The sequence below is a fragment of the Leptodactylus fuscus genome, chromosome 1 (genome assembly GCF_031893055.1).
Source record: "Leptodactylus fuscus isolate aLepFus1 chromosome 1, aLepFus1.hap2, whole genome shotgun sequence".
In the NCBI taxonomy this organism is placed as follows: Eukaryota; Metazoa; Chordata; class Amphibia; order Anura; family Leptodactylidae; genus Leptodactylus; species Leptodactylus fuscus.
Window position 1 is genome coordinate 242367407 of NC_134265.1, and position 26594 is coordinate 242394000.

Sequence of the window (26594 nt, forward strand, 5' to 3'; positions counted from 1 at the left end):
AGCAAAAATTGTGGGTGCACGTAACCCCAATATATTCTTTGAATTACCAGTCAGAAACTGGCACTATATAGCAGTAGCAAAAATTGTGGGTGCACATAACCCCAATATAATCTTTGAATTCCCAGTGAGACAATGGCACTGTATAGCAGTAGCAAAAATTGTGGGTGCACGTAACCCCCATATATTCTTTGAATTCCCAGTCAGACAATGGCACTGTATACCAGTAGTAAAAATTGTGGGTGCACATAACCCCAATATATTCTTTGAATTCCCAGTGAGACAATGGCACTGTATAGCAGTAGCAAAAATTGTGGGTGCACGTAACCCCCATATATTCTTTGAATTCCCAGTCAGACAATGGCACTATATACCAGTAGTAAAAATTGTGGGTGCACATAACCCCAATATATTCTTTGAATTCCCAGTGAGACAATGGCACTGTATAGCAGTAGCAAAAATTGTGGGTGCACGTAACCCCAATATATTCTTTGAATTCCCAGTCAGACAATGGCACTATATACCAGTAGCAAAAATTGTGGGTGTATATAGCCCCAATTCTATTGCTAGGGGACTTGCAGGGTATTTCTGAGGTGAAGGTGGGGGGGCACACCGTTGGAACGGGGATTTGGGGTGTATATATGGGGTATACGGGAATACACTGTCAGTGTGTTCCATTCAGGATCCTGGGAAAGCTGGGTTGCGGCGATTGAGCCCGTCAGTGCCACGTTACACTGACAAGCTTCTCCCTGGAATTTAGCTCTTATAAGAGCTGTTGGTTGTCTTCTCCTTCCTATCCTAGCCTGTCCCTGCCTACCCAGAATCTAACCCCTAGCTAACTGGACGGAAACCTCCGTCCCCGGTGAATTGCAAGCTCAGAATGACGCGAAGCTGGGCGTCGCTGTTCTTTTAAATTAGAGGTCACATGTTTTCGGCAGCCAATGGGTTTTGCCTACTTTTTTCAACGTCACCGGTGTCGTAGTTCCTGTCCCACCTACCCTGCGCTGTTATTGGAGCAAAAAAGGCGCCAGGGAAGGTGGGAGGGGAATCGAGTAATGGCGCACTTTACCACGCGGTGTTCGATTCGATTCGAACATGCCGAACAGCCTAATATCCGATCGAACATGAGTTCGATAGAACACTGTTCGCTCATCTCTACTAGATACGTCCAACCCAGCTTTTCAAGAGGTGACCCACAACAAATTAGCAGGAAACAGAACAGTTAGTGCCTGCTATATACGTTCAACCAAGCTTTTCAAGGGGTGCCCCCAACATATTAGCAGGAAACAGAACTGTTAGTGCCTGCTGTATATGTCCAACCCAGTTTTCTCGGTGTATAGATGAAAAAAAGGGCATTAGTATACATCAAAAAATGTGTAAGGCCAGTGCAAGGGGACAGGGACGAGGGCGTGGAAATGCAGATGTGGAGCAAGCTTGCGCTCAACCAACAGAGTCTACTGCGCCTACAGCTTTACAGCAGCAAGCATTGCGCTTCCCCACAGTTTCCATCAACTCTCGTTGGCGGCAGAGAGGAGAGTTGCTCCAACAGGCTAACAACTGCCATCTGGTCCACACCCAGCAGAGGCACACTTTCCAAGGTCTGGGACACGTTAATGGCACCCAATCGCCAAACTACCACAACTGAGGGGCCTAGTGTCAGCAGGAGGGGCAAGTATAGGCGCATGTTGTGGGAGTACCTGGCCGACCCCAGCCCTGTCCTCTCCGATCCCTCTGCGCCCTATACTTATTGGGTCTCCAAGTTGGATTTGTGGCTGGAACTTGCGCTGTACGCATTGGAGGTCCTTTCCTGCCCTGCCACCAGCATGCTATCGGAAAGGGTCTTCAGCGCAGCTGGTGGCATAATTACGGATAAGCGCAGCCGGCTGTCACCTGACAATTCTGCTCCTACTAGTCTCAATCCACCCTGATTCCCCCCATCTTTGCTGGTTAGAGTTTCTATCCACCCTGATTCCCCCAAACTCTGCTGGTTAGAGGCTCTACTCACTCCAAGAGCCAAAAACACTGCCGGTGCAAGGCTCTACACACTCCAAGGGCCAAAAACAATGCTTTTTAAAGGCTCTACTCACTCCAAGGGCCAAAAACACTGCCGGTGCAAGACTCTACTCACTCCAAGGGCCAAAAACACTGCTTTTTAAAGGCTCTACTCAGTCAAAGGGCCAAAAACACTGCCGGTGCAAGGCTCTACTCACTCCAAGGGCCAAAAATAATACTTTTTAAAGGCTCTACTCACTCCAAGGGCCAAAAACAATGCTTTTTAAAGGCTCTACTCATTCCAAGGGCCAAAACACTGCTGTTTAAAGGCTCTACTCACTCTAAGGGCCAAAAACTAAATCTCTGCTGTTTAAAGGCTCAACTCACCCAAAGGACCAACAAATCTCTGCTGGTGCAAGGCTGAACTAAGTTAAAGGGCCTAAAACTCTGCAGGTAAAAGGCTGAAGTCACCTGAAGGGCCTCAATCTCTGCTGGTAGCTCAGCTTATGGGCCTCTAACTTAATTTGGAAGGGCTCACGTTAAGGGCCAGAAAAGTGAAATTTTGAAGGTCTTACCACATCACACACAGATAAACAATGACAATTAATTGTGGGGGCTTTTGGATTTCCCATTGCCTATTCCATCTGTGGTTGTCATGTGGTTGGCAACGTGATTTAAAGGGGTGCTTGTTAATGTTTCTTTAGCTTTAAATTTGGGTTTCTGTCCATCAAATTGGCGAGGAAAGAAGGTTTCCAGGTATTTTTCCACTTTCATAGTGGGTTTTTTTTGAGTGTGGAAAGTGTGTAGTTGATAGGCTGTGATGTTGGGGTAAAACTGTGACTTGGGCTTGTTAGATGCCCCCAGGCATGCTTCCCCTGCTGTCCCAGTTGCATTGCAGAGGTGTTGGCATCATTTCCTGAGGTGTCATAGTGGACTTGGTGACTCTCCTGAGTCGAATGGTGGATTCCCCTGAAACAAAGCATTTTACCCCATAGACTATAATGGGGTTCGATATTCGTTCGAATAGTCGAATATTGAAAGGCTATTCAAAACGAATAACGAATATCGAGCATTTTACTGTTCGCTCATCTCCAAGCAGGAAGTGCAGCCATATTACATGGTTAACAAGGTTAAATAAAACATGGGTCAATGAAGTTCAACCTTTGACTTTACAGTATTGATCCAGAGAAAGGGAAAAAAAAAATCCCTATGATGTCGATGTCAATTACACTAAATTAGGGGAAGAATTCCTTCCTGGCTCCAAATTCCCTGGATGATTTTCTCATCTCTAAAATCTATTTCCTATAATTTATAGTTAGATTAGTTATAACCATCAAGTTTAACTACATCTCTATTTATGTACTCTTCAATTTTATTTGTTTTTGCAGCTGCTGCTTGACACAGAGTCCTGTTGCTTCGCTTGCTTGTACCAGAATACACAAATCTCTTACTCTGTTGACTCCAGTCTTATTCCATTTAGCGTATAGGCAGCAATATAATGGTTGTGGCCTAGATACATTACTTTACATTTGTTGATTTTAAATTTCAACTGTCATATCATTTGTTACTTCTATATTAAGCCCGGTTCACAGCTTCGTTCGGTATTCCGTTTGGGGAGACCCCGAATGGAAACCTATACACATTAAAAAGCAGTTACCTGGGAAAGCAGCCCTTTTCTCTCTGCATGTTTTGTGCAGAAACCAAGCAGAAACCACACGGACCCTATTATAGTCTGTGGAGTCTGTATGGTTTCTTAGATAACTGCTTTTTAATGTATATAGGTTTCCATTCAGGGTGTCTCCAAGTGGATTCCCCGAACGGAATGCTGAACACAGATGTGAACCGGGCCTCAAATGGGTTTTCCCACAATGGACACGTATCACCTATTGAAAAGTAAGGGGGAGTTCACATGGAGTAACGTGCCGCATGATGTGGCATGTATACGCCGTGTGAGATTTTGAGTGCCGTATACGATCCCATTGATTTCAATGGGAGCCTGGATCGTACACGCCGCGCTATTTTGCGAAATCACGGCCGCAAAATAGCGCGGCGTATATGATCCAGGCTTCCATTGAAATCAATGGGAACGTATACGGCGCTCAAAAAACTCACACGGCGTATACGTGCCACATCACGCGGCACGTTACTCCGTGTGAACTCCCCCTTAGGTATTAAATTTGAGATCTCTTGTGGCCCCACTGAAGAGATGCTAGAATAGGGGGCCTGGTCCTCCTCACAGCATCACTGCAGTAAAGAGGAACTTCAATGCAGCAGCAGTCCACGTGGGGTTTGTTAGACCGGGCATTACTTATCAACTTGACCAGTAGAGCCTTTTCTGTACATTGGGATTTATGTATGATTGTGCTGTTATGGATAGGGATTTAGACTGGTGATATTTGTATATGCTTATATGGAGTTTTTGTTATATACAGTCCTATGAAAAAGTTTGGGCACCCCTATTAATCTTAATAATTTTTAGTTCTAAATATTTTGGTATTTGCAACAGCCATTTCAGTTTGATATATCTAATAACTGATGGACACAGTAATATTTCAGGATTGAAATGAGGTTTATTGTACTAACAGAAAATGTGCAATATGCATTAAACCAAAATTTGACCGGTGCAAAAGTATGGGCACCTCAACAGAAAAGTGACATTAATATTTAGTAGATCCTCCTTTTGCAAAGATAACAGCCTCTAGTCGCTTCCTGTAGCTTTTAATCAGTTCCTGGATCCTGGATAAAGGTATTTTGGACAAACAATTCAAGTTCAGTTAAGTTAGATGGTCGCCGAGCATGGACAGCCCGCTTCAAATCATCCCACAGATGTTCAATGATATTCAGGTCTGGGGACTGGGATGGCCATTCCAGAACATTGTAATTGTTCCTCTGCATGAATGCCTGAGTTGATTTGGAGCAGTGTTTTGGATCATTGTCTTGCTGAAATATCCATCCCTGGCGTAACTTCAACTTCGTCACTGATTCTTGAACATTATTCTCAAGAATCTGCTGATACTGAGTGGAATCCATGCGACCCTCAACTTTAACAAGATTCCCGGTGCCGGCATTGGCCACACAGCCCCAAAGCATGATGGAACCTCCACCAAATTTTACAGTGGGTAGCAAGTGTTTTTCTTGGAATGCTGTTTCTTTTTGGACGCCATGCATAACGCCTTTTTTTATAACCAAACAACTCAATCTTTGTTTCCAAAATGAAGCTGCCTTGTCCAAATGTGCTTTTGCATACCTCAGGCAACTCTATTTGTGGCGTACGTGCAGAAACGGCTTCTTTCTCATCACTCTCCCATACAGCTTCTCCTTGTGCAAAGTGCGCTGTATTGTTGACCGATGCACAGTGACACCATCTGCAGCAAGATGATGCTGCAGCTCTTTGGAGGTGGTCTGTGGATTGTCCTTGACTGTTCTCACCATTCTTCTTCTCTGCCTTTCTGATATTTTTCTTGGCCTGCCACTTCTGGGCTTAACAAGAACTGTCCCTGTGGTCTTCCATTTCCTTACTATGTTCCTCACAGTGGAAACTGACAGGTTAAATCTCTGAGACAACTTTTTGTATCCTTCCCCTGAACAACTATGTTGAACAATCTTTGTTTTCAGATCATTTGAGAGCGGGCTGTCCATGTTCGGCGACCATCAAACTTAACTGAACTTGAATTGTTTTGTAGAAAGAAATGGTCCAAAATACCTTCATCCAGGATCCAGGAACTGATTAAAAGTTACAGGAAGCGACTAGAGGCTGTTATCTTTGCAAAAGGAGGATGTACTAAATATTAATGTCACTTTTCTGTTGAGGTGCCCATACTTTTGCACCGGTCAAATTTTGGTTTAATGCATATTGCGCATTTTCTGTTAGTACAATAAACCTCATTTCAATCCTGAAATATTACTGTGTCCATCAGTTATTAGATATATCAAACTGAAATGGCTGCTGCAAACACCAAAATATTTAGAACTAAAAATGATTAAGATTAATAGGGGTGCCCAAACTTTTTCATAGGACTGTATTTGTATCTATGTTATTTATTTTTATATATTTATTGGCATTATAGGCTGTAATAAGGGTGTTCTGTATGGGCATTACATTTACCCAATTTTGGGGAAGTAGCTTTGGGTGGGCTCCTGTTATTTCAGGAGCCTTTATTTGTTTGCATGTTTTTAAATTGTTTGTATTTGTATGTCCCTTGTGTCTGTGATTTATCTGCGTGGTTTAATAAAAATACTTATATTAGCTCCTTTGTATAATATTTATAGTACCTTGTCGGCACATACGGAGCACCCTGGTTATTATTATTATTATTATTTGGTTGTTCCCATGTGTCTAGTTTAATATCAAAGTTGCTGACAGGTACGGGACAGATTTGCAGAAGAGCATTATTTAGTTGTTCTAATAAAATCAGATTTCCCAGTTCAGTAATAATATTTGCAAGCAGAGATTTATTATATGCCAATGGTGGATTCTGTTGAACTGACATAAAATGCTATATTTATTGTTTACCATTTCACTTTCTTAAAGGCATATTCCCATGTACATAATCATATCTATATTTGTAGATAATTAAAAGTTAAACACTTTTGCAAGTATAAGTAATTAAAAATTCTGCAAAGTTTTAAAGATTTTCTCTAACTTTCTTAGTGGTGACAGTCTGTTGTCTTGATCGGTTGCCAATGGTTACGACCACTAATGCAGAAACTTTCTATGATCTGGGACTTGTCAGGAACCCAGCCATGATTTTCTTATTGTATCTGGGTTATTAGGCAGAGACATTACATGTATGAGAAGATAGCCCGGCCACAATAAGGACAACATGGCTGATTTTCTGACCTTAGAAAGTCCCTGCATTCATGGTCATATCCACTGTCAACCGATCAAGACGACAGACTGTGACCACAAGATATTTAGAGAAAATCTTTAAAACTCTGAAAAATGTTTAATTACTTATATTTGCAAAAATGTTTAACTTTTAAGTATTTACAAATTTAAAAATAATTATGTACATGGGAATACCCCTTTAAGGCATCCATAGTTCACCAGTGAAGATTTAAGCTGGTCATACATGTTACATAACTGACAGGCGAACAATCAATGTCGCCAGAGACCCGCATATAGATGTATATGCTGGGTCAGTGCCGCACCTCCCATGAGGCGACCTGAAGCGACCGCTTCAGGCGGCACTATGCCGGGCCCCCGGGAGGGGGGGGGGAGCGGCATTTTTGCTGACAAGCTGTTCTGGACTGGCTTAGTGTCACCGTTTCGGCAGCCCGGCACGGGAAGTGAGCGGTGGATTGGGGAGGCCCTGTGGATGCAGCGCTGCTCCAGCGGCCTCCCCTCACGCTCAGGCAGAGAGCAGGTCCTCTCCCTGCCTGCTCTCTGCCTGCTAACGCAGCCCCGTCCGCTCCGCCCCCTCCTCCCGGGGGGGGGGGGGGGGGCGGCTTTCTGTTGTCCGCCTCAGGCGGAATAAAAGCTATGTTCACCCCTGTGCTGGGTGTATGTGTATAGAACTGAGAAGGGAGCAAATCACTGCCAGACTCCTCTAGTAGTAGCTTATCTCCTGGAAAACAGAAATATTGGCCAATTGACTGTAATGGGGTCCGTATTTTTCGCATGGTTTCCACACAGAACATGCGGACAGAAAAATAGTTCACAATCTACTTTTCTGTCCGCATGACTTGTGCAGAGATCATTCGGAAAGCACACAGACCCCATTATAGTCTATGGGGTCCGTGTGCTTTCACTGCACACCCCTTGCCAATGCGTTTGGTAGTCCATTTGGATGGTCCCCATGCAGACTTCCCCGAAGGGATTACCGACGCAGATGTGAACCAGGCCTGACCTTCTTCACTATCAACAGAACGGAAGTTAGCTGACTGCTACTTTAGTGATCACTGGAAGTAGTAGCATATTACTTTCTGTATATCCAACAGCAATAATCAGATGGAACACTAGGTACATGTGGGTCATAGTATAAAAATTGTCCTATGAAATAATGGTCACCACAAAAGTAAATTGGCTACAGGTAACTATCATTACACTAGCATTTACCGCTCAACTTGCTTTCACAAATGTGTTATAGATTTTCTCATGAAATTTGCTAAAGTTATATTTCAGAAATACAATGACAAGGTCATTTTGCAGACAGTAACTTATTGAAAGCTGTTTAGGATTGACTTGACAAAGAATACATAGTAGAGAATAAATGATAAGTCAATACCTATTGTAGAATGCAAGGTTCTCGAGTGCACAACTTTCCAATGACTTTGTTAATCTGAAAAGAAAGTGAAATAGTTTAGAGAGCAAAATAAAAATCTTTTTAAAATATCATATTCTTCAGTGATGTGAATTAAAGTTGCCTTCGTGTTATGCATATACAGAATAAAGAGGCTGTGACTATTTATTTCCATATAGTCCCAAAAAACTCTCCAGAGCAGAACACATTCTTCACAGTACCTCCTTGCTTTGCCTTAGCTCATAAAGGGACATCCCAAGTGGCACATTCTACTCTGTGATCCCAGTATGCCCTGATAAGGTACTATAGTGTAGCATTAACCGATCCCCTGAACCCCATTCCCTGATAAGGTACTATAGTTTAGCATTAACCAGAGGATCTCCTGGCCAGCCCCTGTGTACAGAACAGCAACACAGCTATATTTAAAGGGGACCTATCATATCCTCAGAGAGGTGCAGTATTATATATGTGGTCAGCTTTCCTGGTATGCACCCTGATGCTGGAGATATATCAGTGCTGTTAGTTTCGGCATCAATATCTCTCAACTGTCAGAAAGGTGGGACTTACTGCCTAGCATCATCGCTAGTTTGTGAGGAACATCCTCCCTCACCCCCAAAAGTACAAGGCTATAGAAGAGTATTGACAGGGGGGTGTTCTGATATCAGATATCTCCAGCACTGGGTTGCACACCAGGAAAGCTGACATTGCCCTGAATTCAGTTCACTGTCAGCTTTCTACGATTATGTAATAGCACATGTGTCTGAAGACATGAAAAGTCCTCCTTAAGTGAATAGGGCTATGCTGTAGTTTCTTACAGAGCAGGCAGTGAGGCTTGCTGCTATGCCAGATAAACTACAGTGGGGTTCAATCACAAAATCTGCATGAAGCTATGGCGCCATGTAGCTGTCTGAAGCATAAAAGCGCTGCAGGAAAAATCGTGGCTGTATACAACACAGTTTTTCCGACAGCGCTTTTCACAGAAAATTTACAGAGGTTTCCTCTGCGAACTTTCTGCTTCCTATTTCACCTATAGGAAAACCAACGGCATTTCCATAGGTATAATTGACATGCTGTGTGTCTGCTGCGCATATATTCCACAAAGTGTGGATGGGATTTGCAGTCAGTGTGGCGTTTATGCCACGTGAGGTCCCTTCATTCTCAGAACTGGTAGGGTTACCTCACCCAGGTTTCTGCAAACAAAGTATAACTGTATGATAAAAAGTTGTGCATGTTCCAATATACTTCCTGCAACAATTCCTAATATGATCCTGCACCTGGGTGTCCATAATGTTACCAGGGTATAAACAATATAAGCTTCCATTGAATGACTGCAAGCAGAGATATTGAGAAATCAAAAAAAATTATATATTTGGAAATTTAATAACATTTTATTATACAAAGAGCGGCCTTAATTTCCCAAAGGCTCACCATCCCTTTCACTATCTAGGAGGATTCACTAATGAACAGTATAACACATTAAAACATTTATATGGACATAAATGAATCCTTCCTTTGAGAATCTGAGCTATATTACTGCAGTTAACAGAGAGATGAGCCACTGTGAATTAACATTAGGTCAGCATGAGGCTCTAAACTGTAGATAACACACATTAATTAGCTGTTACAGACTCAAATAGAGAATTAATGACCTTACAATGTTCATTTCCTTTTGGAGACTGAGAAGTAGCAGACTTCCATTACGGAGTCCATTTGCTGCACCGAGGGATGTAAGACTTTGTCAGTCCTATTTTGTATGAGTAGCAAAAAAAATGATCCATTGTACGGCTTCTTGGGTAGAATATCAAAATAAAACTTTAGCTTTCATAGCTCTTTCCCTATGTACTTACTGCTATAAGCTAAGTGTCTATCATCCTTCTAACCCCAGTTGTATTCCTGACAAGAAAATGGTGCGGAGGAAGATGCATTAGACATCAATAATGTCTATGGAGTAAAGAAAGTCTCAATGCAAAGTGCTGAAGTAAACAAATGTCAGAGAATGAGCAGAAAGAAGAATACAATGTGTCGGACTTATGTAAGACGTCTTCCTATGTACTGTACATTTACCTTGACATCAACACTCACTTAGAGGAATTCAACAGACTTCAAGAAAGTGTTAATTGGTCCTTTGTATTATTTTCTATTCCCAAATATCGGTTCATGTGATATGATCATTTCCTTGGTCAGGTTTAACTTTGTAGTGGAATTTGCAAGAGAATGTTTGTGTCTAAATCTTAAAAACTGTCTCGCTGATGTAGACAAACATGTAAATAACTGAAACCACAAGTGGTAGCATAATAGATATTTCTGACCTTGGAATATCTCTGGGAGTCTGTTGAATCATTAAGAACAGATGGATCTGTGGATTGTGATGGCTCTAGAAACTATATATGTGCAAATGAAGTTGCTGGCAGTAGAATTTAGCCATCAAAATATTTTCAGGGGGATTCTCAGCTCTCATATTTTCTGGTTGAACAAATTATATTATTGCTTAAATGTTCTCTTCTGCTATGCTGTTTTACCTTATTTATACCTTGGCAATTTTATTACTTTTTTAGTGATCTAGTCTTATATCAAATCTTCAGCTGGCACCTACATTTATTAGAGGCTCTGACCTCTCATGTATACCACAATTGAACTCTACTCCAGGACTGTGTCATTTGTGTTCTGGTGTGTGTTAGGACGGGTTCACACCTGCACCCGGTCTCTGCTTTTGGGTTTCCGTCTTCTGTGGAGAGAAACTGGACAGGGGACAGAAACCTAGTGGTCAGTTTTCAAACCCATTCACTTGAATGGGTTTGCAAAGTGATCGCCCATGAGCGTTTCTGCCTCTCCGCGACGTGACTGTTTTCTTTAACTGGACACAAAGTCCTGCATGTCCAACTTTGTGTCCGGTTAAAAAACAGTCTTGTCGCGGACAGGCAGAAGACGCTCATGGGCAGTCACTTTGCAAACCCATTCAAATGAATGGGTTTGAAAACTGACCGCCAGGTTTCTGTCCCCTGTCCAGTCTCTCTCCGCAGAAGACGAAAACCTGAAAGCGGAGACTGGGCGCAGGTGTGAACCAGCCCTTACTGTAAATTTATTGGACCAAGGCATCCCTGCCTATGCCTGCCTTTGCTCCACCCACTTTCATAAAAAAGTTGCAAATGGGGTACAGAAAGATAGAAGTGGCACATCTTTAGTATAAAAGGGGACTGTGTGCCAGAGATGCACCACAACTACTTCCATCCAGGGTCGGACTGGCCCGCCGGAGCACCGGGGAATCCCCCGGTGGGCCCCGACTTAAAGTTTTCATTTTAACAATGCAGATGCATTGGTCGGGGCCCGATCGGGATGGCCAGGGGCCCCCAACCAGGTACCTGGCCAATGCATCTGTCTCCACACACAGGGGCCCCTATTAGCTGAGGCTGAAGCTGTATAGCATGTGCAGCTTCAGCCTCAGCTAACGGCCTCTCCCTTCACTTACCTGCAGCTGCTTTGCTTCTCTCCTGTGAGATCTCCCCTGCTGCACGCACGCAGGCAGTTCCTCCCCCTCCCCCTCACACTGAGTCCTCTTACATCGCAGCGTGTGGGGAGGACAGGAGTCGTCTGCTGAGTTTACTATTGCTGGAATAGGTGAGTAAACTCTTTTTGTAAAATCTGTATGTTTAATATGTATGCATGTGTACATTTGTGTAAAGTATATGTCCTGTATACTGTGTGAGTACTGTATGTTTGTATACAGGTATGTGTAAGTATATACAGTATGCTATAATGTGTATGTATATATGTGTGTGTATATATAGTATTCATACAAGTATATATGACTTATATATGGTATATGAATGTATATAAATGGATATGTGCTATAGTATTGTATATGTATATTGTATTGTATATGTGTGTGTGTATATATATTGTATATGTATAAGGCCTGGTTCACATCTGCGTTCGGTGAGTTTGGGGAGTCTGCATGGGAAACCCCCCCCCCCAAACGGATTATCAAACGCATTAGCAAGCGGTGTGCAGTGAAAGTATGCGGACTCCATAGACTATAATGGGGTCCGTGTGCTTTCCACACGGTGTCCGCATGAGTCATGTGGACAGGAAAGTAGATTGTGAAGTACTTTTCTGTCTGCATGTTCTTTGCGGACACTGCACGGAAAGCACATGGACCCCATTATAGTCTATGTGTGCATTCACTGCATACCACTTGCTAATGCGTTCGGTAGTCTGTTTGGGAGGGTCACCATGCGGACTCCCCGAATGGATTACTGAACGCAGATGTGAACCAGGCCTGAGTGTGTAGGTATATAGTGAGTGCAATCCCATCCACACATTGCAGAAAAACACACATGGCAGACACACTGCAATTTCCAAAACTGTTGCGGTTTTGGAAATCGCAGCATGTCACATATCTGCAGAAACACGTGCAGTTTCCCTATAGGTATAAGTCTAAGTTCACACAGGGTTTTATGCTCCGGAACCTGAGGCGGAGGCTGCCTCAGGTTCCGGACCAAAAAACAGGTAGCCTTGACTGAATGTCGGTGCACTGCACTGACATCCAGTCACGCACTCTGCTCCAGATTAGGCCCAATAAATGGGCCTAGATGGGAGGAGGGAGTGTCTTCAGGCCGAATCGTGAGGCGAAATGACCTGAAGAATGAGCACCTCTCTTCTTTTTCCAGGAGCTGGAACAAAACGGCTTCCGGAAAACATTACGGGGGACCAGTGAAGTGGCCATAAAATATTTGTCCCAGACAACCCCTTAAAACAGGTTGTCTATAAACTGGAGTGATCGCTGTGGTGGCCACCAGGGAGGTGTAAAATAATTTTATTTTTTTTTAAAAGCCTACTCACCTTTCCCCGCACCCCGTTGTCCCCACCTGTGTCTGTTTGGGCTCATGGCTTCATTTCTGGAAATCCTGTACCTAATTGGTCTCAGTGATCACATGAGGTGCAGGACTCCCAGCATGGAGGCTCCGGCACGAAACTGAATAGACACTACCGGCGGACAACGGAGCACCGGGGACAGGTGAGTATTCTTTTTTTATTTATTTGTTTTTTATTTTACACCTCCCTCCCAGCACATGGGTCGCTCCAATTCCTGAACAACCCCTTTAAAGGATTTAGCCATGTTTCTAATATTGATGGTCTGTCCTTAGGATAGGCCATCAATATTACATCTGCGATGATACAACAGCCAGGACCTCTGCAGATCAGCTTTTTCCAGGACACTTCAGCTACGGGTAATGGTAACATTTCTAGGAGCCATGCTGTTCACTTGCCATACAGGCTGTAGCAGTAGGTATATGTACTGCACCTGGTATAGTGCGTGAGCAGCATGGCTCCCAACATGTTATTACCTTTAACCGCCCTGTCTCGGTACCGCTGATCTGCAGGGTCCTGGCGGTGGGCCCCTAGAAACAATTCCACTGGTGGGCCCTAGACACCCCAGTCCGACCCTGCTTCCATCTATACCCATTTTCTGTTGTAAAGGGAATAGTGTCTCAGAGGAGTAAGCTCTGTCCTCCTTCTCTCAAAAACCTTGGAAATCATGACCATCAATAGACAGACATTCCTATCTTCATCTCAGATTTAGTATGATTGATTGTATCCAGCTTCTATCATCCTCAATACCTCTAAAATATGTGGTTGTTTTTTTTCCAGATGTCACTTAATACCAGTGATTGTTTGTGTCGAAAATGGGATGAGCTCAGTGCCAACATTTAAAAAGTCACAATTTTTTTTTTCTTAGGCAGCATTCACACTGAGTAACGCTGGCGTTTTTTGTGCTTATTTTGGCACATAGCGCCGCGTAAACGCCGCGTTTGCGCCGCGCTATTTTGCAGTCGCATTGTATGGCGCAAACGCGGCAAAAACGCGGCGCTATGTGCCAAAATAAGCACAAAAAACGTCAGCGTTACTCAGTGTGAATGCTGCCTAACAGACACATCGAAGTAAACTTTCAAGCAACTTTTCATTTGTGAGCTTAATGCATTTTGTAATATAATTAACTAACACATTTTGGCTCCTTTTCTGTGAAATCCTGTACTTTACTCTTTCCCTTGTTTCTCTATTGAGAGCTGTACCATGCTTCTCACTGTGTACATTGTATGGACTAGTGTGTATAATGAAACTGAAGGAAGGCCACTTTAGACAGTTGTATCCTGGGCATTTATAAATGTAGAAATGTGCTTTTGGTGTCATATGAAGGAGGTTCTCGTCTTCCATATGACACTAAGGTCGCAGTTCTACATATATTATTTATAGAGTTAACACTGGTTAATAAAACATTGAGCGCTGTATACACAGCGATGGAGAAGGCAGGGGAGGTAATAAATCTTCCCTGTCTTCTCTCTGGGAGCTCCGGCTGAAGTTACAGCCGGCTCCCAGTGAAAGCAGCTGCATGATCTCTGTGCAGCTACTGTGTTCTGACTGGATGTACCGGTACATCCTGTCAGAACTAGGCAACCACTATCCGGATGTATATAGTCTATGGGCGGTCCTGAAGTGGTTAAAGAAATGTAGGATTCCAGAGAAAATAGCCAAATGATATATCGTACGGAATCAAAAGTTGTCAAAAATTTTTTGATAGAAAATCAAAAGTTGTTTGAAAGCTTAGTTCAGATTTAATGGGTCTATAGGTTTTCAAATGGACTTCCATAATAGTTAAAGGGGTTTTCTGAGCTAAAAAAAAAAAATATTACTGATGTATCCGAAACATAGGTCACTAATATCTGACCTGTAGGGCTCAGACTCATTGAACCCCTATGTATTGCACAGAAAATGTAACAGGAAGCAGACAGCGCTGTTCTCGGGGTAGTGGTAGAGCTTAGTCACTACAGATCAGCTCCCATTCAAATTAATGGGAGTTTTTCTATAGTACCTGATCTGGCCACTGTACAGAGAACAGAGCTGTCTGTTTCCCGCTGCTTCTCTATGTATCACATGCTGAGAACTGCTAATCTATGAGGGTGCTGGGAGTTACTCCTCACAAATTTGATATTTATAACTTATCCTCAGGACAGATCATGAGCATTTTTAGCTCAGAAAACCCCTTCAAATATGTTTGCTTGTCTCATGTTGGCAAGCTTCCGTCAGGAACTGTTTTTGCAACATAACAGACAAAATATCTGTTCTCATCTGAATTTTCATTTGTGTTTTTCTGCTATATGATGGTAGCAAATGACCCTATGAAAATAATGTTAATGCTGAATATGTTACATTGTAGACATCAACTGTATCCATTGGACCAAGTTGACTATATGGAGGTTTCATAACCTTTCGACATATTAGCTGTCATTTTATGCACTCTGTGACAGAGGCTCCTAGGCATATGTGAATGCAGCCATAGAATTTTACACTGTTTAACAAAAACAGTTTTGTAAGATGCAACTGTATACATTATATTGTTAATTATATTATGTATGTTAATTTATTAACATAAGATATTTGACTGCTGTATACATAAAAGACATAATATTTTGCTTTTGATTGGTCCCCTGAGGGTTCAGACTAAGAAATAATTTTTAAAGAATGTTATAGTAATGGAACCTACACAATTGCTTGTGAAGACAGAAGGCCTGGGAACTATAATGAGTAAATATACTGTAGCTCATGTGTATTTCCACATGTTCAAGTACCAATATGTCCCATAATCATGGAATATTTAATTAATCTACAAATGCATGTTGGATCAGATCAGTGCTTACCTTCTCCTTACAGTACACAGGAGGTGCATTTATTATACAGCAGGTTGATGCAAGATTTGCTCTCTCTTCTGTAATTTCCTCCACCTTCTTTGCGGGTAGTTTAGGAGTTTTACTACTGAAAGCCTTAGTCAACCTATAGATGCAAACAAACCAACATTCGTTAAAACAGTTTCTTTTACCATAGTAGAGCTTCTCAAACTATTTTAACTTGGTTCTCGACCCTGGGGCCACACGGTGGCTCAGTGGTTAGCACTGCAGCCTTGCAGCGCTGGGTCCTGGTATTCAAGTCCCACCAAGGGCAAAAAGCCATCTGCAACGAGTTTGTATGTTCTCTCCCTGTTTGCATGGATTTCCATCCCATATTCCAAAAAGACATACTGATAGGGAAAAATGTACATTGTGGGCTCACAATCTACATAAAAAAAAAAAAAAACTGTTTTAACTTGGTTCTCACCAGGGAATCTTTCCTGATGCTAGGTACTCACCAAATACTACCACGGAGCCCTGAATGTAAGAGTGTGCATGTGAACATAAGAAACTTTGTAGTATATTTTAATAAAGAAATATACTTCTTTTCACTTATCAGAGTTATTTTTACAAAGAAATCTATGGAGAGGTGAGCAAAAAGAGGAGGCCGCTGGAAAAACACGCAAATAACTCCACCTGCTAAGCACAGGACAGCTCTCTCTCTCACAATGTATCAGACACTTCTGTATTGTCAAGATACAATAAGACCGTACTATTGTACAGAATGAGACAACAGTGTCCTCCTCATGCTTTGTTCTCCATAGACTTCTATATGAAGCGTAGTACAAAGTATGGATATTTGACTGAAGATAAGGAGGAGAGCAACCTAATAAGTGGATAAGGAAACATTTATTTAATAAGTTATGTTAAAAAGTTTCTATTAACATATTTTTATTTATGAACATCGGTCTTATCATTGAAGGCCTGTTTTACGTTTCATAGCGGGACGATGCTCAAAAACACTTCTACATTTGAATGGCTTTGCTGAAACAAAATTAAAATTTTTATATGACTTTTCAAAGATAGGTTTCATGCTTTTCATACTACACATGTTCTTAGTTACATGTTCATGCAGAGTGTATTATGGAGTGTTTTCCTGACAGACTTTCAAGGAGAAAAATACAATATTGAAAGCTACATCAATACACAACTACATATTTGAGTACTCCTTTAGGCCGAGGCCCCACGGGATGGAAATGCCCAGGAAAAATCAGAGTTTTACAGTAAGTGCAAAGTGGATGGAATTCTAGTGAATCCCATCCCCACTTTGCAGTAAAAACTGTGGTGCAGACATGCTGCGATTTCCAAAATCAGTGCAGTTTTGGAAATCGCAGCATGTCAATTATATCTACAGAAACACCGACAGATTCCCCATTGATATAATTTTAACAGAAAGTCCGATGAGGAGAACTCTGTGAACTTTCTGTTTCAAACACAGCAGGAAGAACCACGATGTGGGATGTCCCATTGTGCCTTAGCCTTAAAGGGGTTGGCCACTTTCAGACCAATATTGAAAGACAAATAATCTGGTTTGTATAATATAAAGTTGTACAATTTTCCAATATACTTTCTGTATCAATTCCTCACAGTTGTCTAGATGTCTGCTTGCTGTCATTCATTCATATTAACTCTAGTGCAGGGGTAGGCAACCTTTTTTGTTCAGTGTGCCGATTTAAATAAAAAAATCAAAGATGAGGTCCTCGGAGTGCCGGGCAATAATTTTAAGGCTGACAACACCTACAGTAAAGTCATATAGCACAAACATAGAGGTGCTGTCATACTGCGCTCCCAGCCACATGCGCTTACCGCTATTTGCCTGGATACACATGTGCTTTTCCATTAGAAGTACATGTGTAACCCACAATTAGTGATAATGTATGTGACTGGGAGCAGAGTGAGGTAACACCTGTAGGGGGAGACACACAATGTTCCATGGGTGCTGCATCTAGTCTCCAGCCGTCTGTAACTTCAGTTTTCTGTAAGGATGGGTTCACACCTGTGTCCGGTCCCCGCTTTGTGGGTTTCCATCTTCTGCCTGAGAAACTAGACAGGAGACAGAAACCCGACAATCGTCCGCCCGTGAGCATCTTCTGGTCTCTGCAGTCTCTCCGGTTTTCTTTAACCGGTCACAAAGTCCTGCACGTCCAACTTTGTGTTCAGAAAAAAGTGCCAGTACCAGGCCGCGGGGCATGTTGCACTGGTCCACAGGGTTGGCGTTAGGGGGGGACAAAGCAGGCAATTGCTGTGCAGCGGCAGCTGAGCTTTGTAGTTACTTCTAGCTGCGTAGCGGCCGTGCAAGAAGACTCCGGGGAAGGCTCTGTGAGCTGCTGTATGAGAGGTTATAGCCCTGCCTCCTCCAGTCTCCAGCTCAGCAATGGGTGCGGGGCCGTGTGAAGCCTTGCTGCTGCTACAGCTCAGCTCCTGCTGTCTGCATCCTGCAAAGTCTCCCCCAGGAGGAGGAGAAGAGCTCCGTCGAGCAAAGTGAAAGAGTAAAACCACCAGGTACCTACTGGGGGGAGGGAAGGGGGGGGGGGGGGCTACTTCTATTAATGTCAGGAATTTGGGTTTATTAAACTAGTTTTAGTAACTCCATGTGCTTCACATTAAAAGCAATTAACCCCATCATGTCCCTCACATTAACCCCTGTATGCTTCAGATAATGGTTACTAATATGTGAGACATATGCAGGAACTAAAAAAGGACCTCAATGATGAAGATAATTATTACCTCCATATGTCTCACATATCAGTAACCCTTATGTAAAGCACACAGGGGTTAATGTGAGGGACATGATGGGGTTAACTGCTTTTAATATGAGTCACATGGAGTTACTAAGCTGCAATGTACATAACCAGACTTTTTGTTCACAACTGAGGATAAAAGTATGGACCCAGTGGCATGAGGGCTGGTTCACACCTGCGCCCGATCTCTACTTTCAGGTTTCCGTCTTCTGCCCGAGAAACTGGACAGGAGACGGAAACCGACAGTCACTTTTTAAACCCATTCATTTGAATGAGTTTGCAATGTGTCCACCCATGAGTGTTTTGTGGTCTCCACGGCGAAACCGTTTTATTTAAACCCCCATGCTTAACCCTTCCCCCAACTACACCCCTTCCCGCCGCCACTGGGCCATAGAAAAATTGTCTTGCTGAAACTGGTCCCTGGTGGAAAAAGGTTGGTGACCACCGCTATACAGTAAGAGGCTCACCTCTGATTGGTGGGCAGTGAGAGAAGGGGGCATGTCCTACACCTCAGCTCTAGCAGAGCACTGAAGGGACGCTCTCTCTTAATTTAATGCATAAAGGTTGCGGGCTGGCTGCCATGCCAGCAAAATATGCCTCGCGTGCCAGTCATTGCTGACCCCTGCTCTAGTGGATAAAACTCTGACCATGGTCATGTGATTTACGGTCCATGGTCATGTGATGAGCACACAGGTGCCGCTCGTTACAGTCACAGCACACTAATCAGACATCTGCCTGGTAATCAGCTGTACACCTGTGTGCTCATCACATGACCAGGGACCGTAAATCACATGACCATGGTCAGACTTTTATCCTCTAGAAGTAACAGAATGAATGACAGCAAGCAGAGATCTAGAAAACCGTGAGGAATTGATACAGAAAGTATATTGGAAAATTGTATATCCTTTTATTGTACAGACAATAACATTTGTTTTTCAATATTGGTCTGAAAGTGGCCAATCCCTTTAAGCAGCTAGAAAAGCAATGCATCTGTATGTTGCTGTGATTTTTTTGACAAGTAAATAAAGTAAAAATAGAGCTCGAAATCCATAACCCATTGTAACATTTGTGCTCACTTTGGAGGGGCTGCAGAATTGGAAACCTTGCCATAGATGATGAATAGATGGATAAATGGATCATGGATTTGCAATGCTGCCACTATCTATTATTTCTACTATTGTGGCTTTGCGCCTTATTTATTTCATGCCCTATGTCACTCCAAAACCTATTTTTGACAAAGCTTTGTTGAACTTATTGGACTAGAATAAGTACATTTTGCCACTAAGAAAGCTGTACAGATGGGGATAAGGAGCCCAGGTAATTTCTAACCAAGCATTAATATCAGTGACCACGATCTCTGCCAAACATAGAAATATAGCATGCAACATGTAATATCTCTGTCAGGCTAAAAGGCCCCATGTCATTCATGTAGCATGTATTACTGAGACGTGTTTGGATGAAAACAGATTGCTGCTGAAAACTGGAAATGTCAGAAGATCAGAAAATAAGAGCTCAGAAAGCAAAACAGCCTTTTATGTATTCACAACATGAGTGCTATGTCCTGGATATCACACAGAATGCCATGTTAGTATACTAGAAAGGTGCCTTCTCTTCAAGGCTCTTCATTTACAGCTGTAGATTTTTATTCCATCAAAAAATGTTTTGATAGCAACCATTAGATCTATCCATATTATACAATAGCTGATGACCACTTATGCACACAACCCTGACATTTGTAAGCATAACGCTTCATGATCTAGCTTACCACTGAGTGTTCATGTCAAAGTACTGCAATAATAGACAACTTTTTTTTTGTTTTTCTTGTCTTTGACTTTTCATGTATTCCATTTGTAAGAGATATGTTCTGATGTCTATGACGTGTTTTATTGTACTCTTCGTACTATCTTAATAATCTCTTATCAGCTGCCATGCTCATTAACAATGACACCCACTATTGCCTGCTATGGATTGTGACTTGAGAGGATTGAACACTATGCCAAGAATACCAATGCTCACACTTCACAGATCTTCAATCACAACATAAAACCCATATGATGCACACGCTCAAAGCTCATGGCTGTGTTTAAAGGTACCCCGAAATCTTTGATGAAAAATTCACTTTAAGCTCTTTTACAACAATAGATGAAAATGATCAAAATCAGCCAAAAATATACTTTACAACATTAGGTCACAACTGAACCCAATTACCCAATATAAAATGTGAAAAATATTTATGCCTCCATAGAAGGCCATGAAGATTGATCCTTCGAAGTAAAATCAAATATACATTTTGAGAAAAGTAAATGAAGGTTCTTTTTATTATTGTGATTTTAAAATATATTGCAGATCGTAAAATGGAAGACAGAGATGTAGCACTGTATTTGCATAGCTAAACATATATATATATATATATATATATATATATATATATATATATATACTGTATGAGTGTATATATATATATATATATATATATATATATATATATATACTGTATTACATATTTGCTAACATAAAAGATAAAGACAACTTCTATTAGATAGACTACACATCTTCTCTAGGTTATCCTTTCCCCCACATTCTCCTGCAGGTTATCCTCTCTACCATACTTTAATGTAAAAAAATAAAGTCTCATATAACATTCCCTGGCCCAATGCAGGATATTGACTTTCAATTTATTCTAGAAAATGAAAAAAACACACAAATCTGTAGCAGTGCCGCTTTAACCATACGGCCAACGATGCAATTGAACTAGGCCCTATGCTAGCGGTAACCCCTTGGTACAGCGGAACAGTCCTGTATTTAGAGTGCTGTCACGCTGTTCTAATCTGCCCTGCAATGTCACAGCTCCAACTCCTCTGCATCCTCTGGGTGCAGGTGAGTGGAGTATTATGGTATGGGGGGAGGGAAACCTGGAAAGGGCACTGTATACTGGGTGGGGGGACAACCTGGACAGGTATCATTATACTGTGGAGGCAACCTGGAAAGGGGACATTATACTGTGGGGCAAAGTGGAGGGTGATATTATAATATAATGTGTAAGGGGCGACTGGGGGGAACCTGTTAATTTCTGATGCCTCTGCAGTGGCATTTGATAGTGTGATGGACCACTATGGGGACATTTTATTGTATGAGGGTCACTAAAAGGCTTTATCAGGGAGCCATCAGGGAGCCACTTACTGGGCATTATAATCTGTGCAGGTCAGGTATTTTTTAAAGGGTGGTAACGGAGGGGGGGGGGGGATAATTTATGAAACCTTTGCACTGGGCCCACCAATATGTTAAAATTGACCTGAGCTGTGGCGGTACTTATCCTAATTAGCTCTGTAAGATATAGTGTGGACATTGGTTTCTGCATGAAGTGCAAAACAAATGTAGTAACTATGGAATTCTTTCAGGTAGAGGCTGTGTCTCAATGGTGGCTAAAGAACTCTAGTGTTACCCCTCTAGTGGTATTATAGAGGACCACCCTCCCTGAAAAGGGCAACCTCAATATCTTTTTTACCTTACCCTACTCTCTTCCAAAGCCATTCAGGGCAAATACAAGTGCACCAACTTTCTAGGAATCTTAATATTTTATACCCAAGTACTTAAATGTGGAAGTTTCCTTTCTCCTGATTATTGAGAGACCAGTAAATACAATAGTAGTCTAATGACTACATTGCTATTTGCCAGTTTTTAGTAATATTTTATGTATATAAGCAAAAATTTTAACCAAACCTAGTGAGTCGGTATCACCAGAGATCCCTGGTATATAGATTTAAGTAAAGGATCGCAGATTATAAAGAATGATAAAATTTAACATTTACTAAATAAATAATTTAAAGAGGAATCCACTATCACATAGTTGGAAGTATCCAGTGTTCAAATAATGGTGCACAATAAACAAACCGGTCCGGTTGGGAGGTAGTGCGAAAAAGTTGGGGGTCTTGATTATAGGGGCAGAGTGAAATGTCCTTTCTCTATCGCCTATACCTCACAAAATAACTCCCTACTGTTAACCTCTGTTGGTACCCTTGGAAGCAGCCAATTCATCTGTAAGCAGCACAAGTATTCTGGGATGTTCACTCTCCATGTTCCCCATATCCATCAGATCATCTCTTTCAAAAAACAGTGCACCTGCGAGCACCCCCGGAGGAAGTGCCACAAGTCTGCCCCTGTCACGGCACATTTAGTGCAATCCACTACCCAATATGCTAATTAGGCTATCCACTGTCAGGGGCTTGACAAGAACAGAGACACAGAGACCGCCCACTTGACAGTAGAGTGACTAATTATCATGCTCAGGAATGGTAGAGGCCAAATAAAAAAATCCAACTGTGACAGAATCAGTGAAGCATGGCAAATTAAAAGAGGAAAATAGTTGGAGGTAGTGAAAGGTTCTCTTTAAAGGCACAATCAAATTTGCATATTTCAATTTCAGACCTGCTAGACTTTTCATATAGTGAAATAATCTATTTTTGAGCATTTGTTAGAAAAATTACTCAAGTCATGTACAAAGTAGATATGCAATGAAACTGGATCATGGAATCTCTAAAGGGTTATTTATACAGTAAGTTTTGATAAGTTCATGCTAAATGTATATAAAATTGAACTGTGTGAATAATTTCCACCCAGTGTTGCAATAAAAACAAGGGCATTACCCAAAACTCTGTACCCCCTTGTCTCAATGAGTGCGGGCAAGGTTTTGTGCACATTGCAAGATTGGAAGCAGCTAAGTGTGACATCACCCTTACTGGCACAACTTAGTGTTATGGCATTTCATTTCACTTTGGTCATATAGCATATATGAAGTTGGTTATTTTCCTTCAGTTAGTCTGTAATTTTTATGTACGGTAAGTTCAGAATTACTGTGTTCATACCTCTCCTTGAATTCAGAGAATGGATATTTATTGTAGTCTCCGCACAGCTCATTGCCTTCTCTTATGTACGTTTTAATTTCTTCACTCATCTGCACTTTCTGAAATAGAGCACAGATGTCTCATTTGTCAAGAATTTCTTCGGGGTGGCCCATTACAACATTTTAAATGCATAACATTTTTAGAATATTGATGACAGTTTTTAAAGAATGTTTGGCAGAGGTCCTAATATATGGTTCTTGTATTACAATATCATAACTCTAGCTTTCAAGTGTATGTAAATCATACAAAACCAAGATGTGCATCTGTATTATATTGTTCTCAGATTAATATTTGTACTTGTCGGATAGGCTTAGTTTGAATCTCAGGGATCCAAAGGTAAAACTTTATGAGCACTTCCCCTGCCCCCTCCCCAGTCTCCTCCAGAATGTTCCATAATAAATAACGTTGAGTGAATTCATCAAAAGATCGATTTGGTCGCTTCGCCAAATTTTTCCAAACTATTTGATTTGATCCGAATTAACTTGCGGTAAATCCCATTAAAAAACAGCTATTTCCTGACTGCAAAGAGCCTGAATTGTGGTGTAGAACACTGTGTCAAGCAGTAACACGCATAGGGAGTCTGCAGTGGTAGTGAAACGATACTGTGAGTCAGTATGTCATGCACATGACAGGTGTCACTCTTACAACCGCTGCACACTTCTTCCATTTATGGGGCCAAAACTGACCAACTAACTCAAGTGTGAACTCTGCCTTACACATCAATGTTAGTGCCAGGTATAAACAACCGTACAGAGGCTGAAGATCCTGCTGTAACGTGAAAGAGTGCGCTCCTTTTACACCGTCATCTGCTAATTTCACATAGAAGTCTACAGAACCTGTTCTATTAAACGCTTATACAAGTAGAGCCCCCTGACAGAGTGGAGAGGGCGTCAGCAGTAAGTTTGTGTCCACGTCACTGATTATTTTGCCCTTCCTCTGATCCATGAGAACAATAACCCCCCAAAAATGGATCCTGTCTGTTGAACATCCGCCTTCACTCAGTCATGATTTGGTTAGTAATCCATCAGGATTGCCCAAAAAAAACATGCCAAAAAACCCAGGAGTGGATCCAAAACATGTGTCATCTGTTTTGGATCCACTCCTGGGCTTTTTTGGCATGTTTCTTTTATGGGCCCAATCCTGTGGATTACCTAACCCAAATCATGACTGAGTGACAGGCGGATGCTTCAACAGACAGGATCCATTTTTGGGGGGCTCTCATTGTCCTTCCTCATCAGGATCAGAGGAAGGGCAAAATAAATCATGATGTCAACCAGGCCAAAAAGGCAAAATAGTGCCTCAGTCATGGAGTGTGGAGGATGAGAACAGCATGAGGCGTGACATAGTGTTGAGGTGGCAGAAAGATGAGGAGGCCACAGAGTGGCAAGGCGACATAATGTGGAGGTAGCAGCAGCATGAGGAGGCCATAGAGTGACCCGGTGACAGACTGGGGAGGTGGGTGGCACAAACAGTACCTGCTGACAATGGTGGCTGCAAGAAGGAGCACTTGGCATCAGATGTGTGGCATCAGGCAGCTTGCAGCATCACAATAGTAGCTGAGGCAGGTAGCCAGAAGAAACCGATCTCTTTTGTCAAGGTTTGGGTGAGGCAGCATGAATTAATCTGATGTCTGATCAGACATTGGTGGGTGGAAACCCTGGCTGATCCACGCCTCTTGACGCCATCTTGACAGAGATGTGTCTCCACATTTTGGATGGACAGGCGAGGTCTCCTTAGCGAAACTATGGACCCCGCTGCTCTGATGGCACACTATTTCCCAGGCAGGACAGCTTTTCCAGGGCAAACTTGACCAGTTTCGGCTACAAATTTACTTTGTCTACCCAGTAGTCCAGCGGATCTTCGATGACAGGTGGCAGGGTACATTCCAAGTATGCCACCATCTACTGGTTCAGGTACTGCTCTATGTCTAGCTGCTGATGAGTAGTTTCTTCACTATGTGGGTGAAGAAAGTTGCTCATCAGCAACTCCAGGTTCCGGTTGCTGCTAATGGAGCTGATATGACCTGCCCCTCCACCCTCTAACAGAAGCTATGGCCGTGCAAGGTGAGCGCCCACCGCCACCTGGTCAGACATGCGAGAGGATAGACGATGGCACAGATAGGCATCGGTCAACTGACTACATAGGATGTCTCTATTGTAGTTCAGTTTGTCCTCCGGCTCAACGAATGTAAAAAAGGCCTCCATTTCTGACCTATAGCAAGGGTCTAACATGGTGGAGAGCAAGTAGTCATCCCTCTGATGAATGGTGACAATTCAGCTGTCACTACACAAGCAAGTGAGCATGCATTGGGCCATTTGCATAAGTGGGACTCCCTGCATTCATCTCTCCACTGTATACTGCCACCATGCGTCTGGATCAACTGCCTCATCTTTCTCTTGCTCTTCTGGCTACTCCTGCTCCTCCTCTGCTGTCACCTGTGTAGAAAAAACACCCATTTCTCTACACATTACTTGAACTCCCAATTTCCTCCTCCTCTTCCAGTTCAGCCCTCACAGGGTTTATGTGGCCATGAGATGTAGGTGCCACATCTCAGTCCTCTGACCAGCCAGATTTACCAGCATCTTTTATAGGATATCAGTGGAATGACGTTGTTCATCCCATATTCCAGGCAACTGACAAATAAAGTGGCCTCCTCAAAGGACACGAAGAAATGGCAGATGTCACACATGAGCTGCTACTAACATTGGATTTACACAGGGAAGTACCTCTGTCCACTTGGATCATCAAGAAATCATTTATAGCCTTTTTCTGTTTGTACTGTGGGTCCATCATATGGAGGGGGGAATTTCAATGGGTGTTAACATCACCTATCAGCCTATGTTGGGGATGCCGTTCTCAGCAGCTCAAGGAGGGTGTGCATGGCAGAGTATGAGTGGCTGAAGTGCATGCAAACTTTCCTGGACATTTTTAGGATATTTTGTAGATAGATGGAAGACTTAAGGAAATGCTTGACAACTAGATTGAACACAGGGCACATGG

General features: G+C 42.4%; 1 protein-coding gene across 1 annotated transcript in view; it reads right to left on the reverse strand.

The window, feature by feature from the left end:
- Positions 1 to 26594, reverse strand: part of GC (GC vitamin D binding protein) — a 122810-nt gene that overhangs the window by 11944 nt on the left and 84272 nt on the right. Inside the window, exons 10-12 of the mRNA XM_075285249.1 lie at positions 23556 to 23653; positions 15926 to 16058; positions 8217 to 8270 (exon numbers count right to left, since the gene is read on the reverse strand). Coding sequence (XP_075141350.1) covers positions 8217 to 8270; positions 15926 to 16058; positions 23556 to 23653 — 285 coding nt within the window. The remainder of the gene's footprint in view (positions 1 to 8216; positions 8271 to 15925; positions 16059 to 23555; positions 23654 to 26594) is intronic.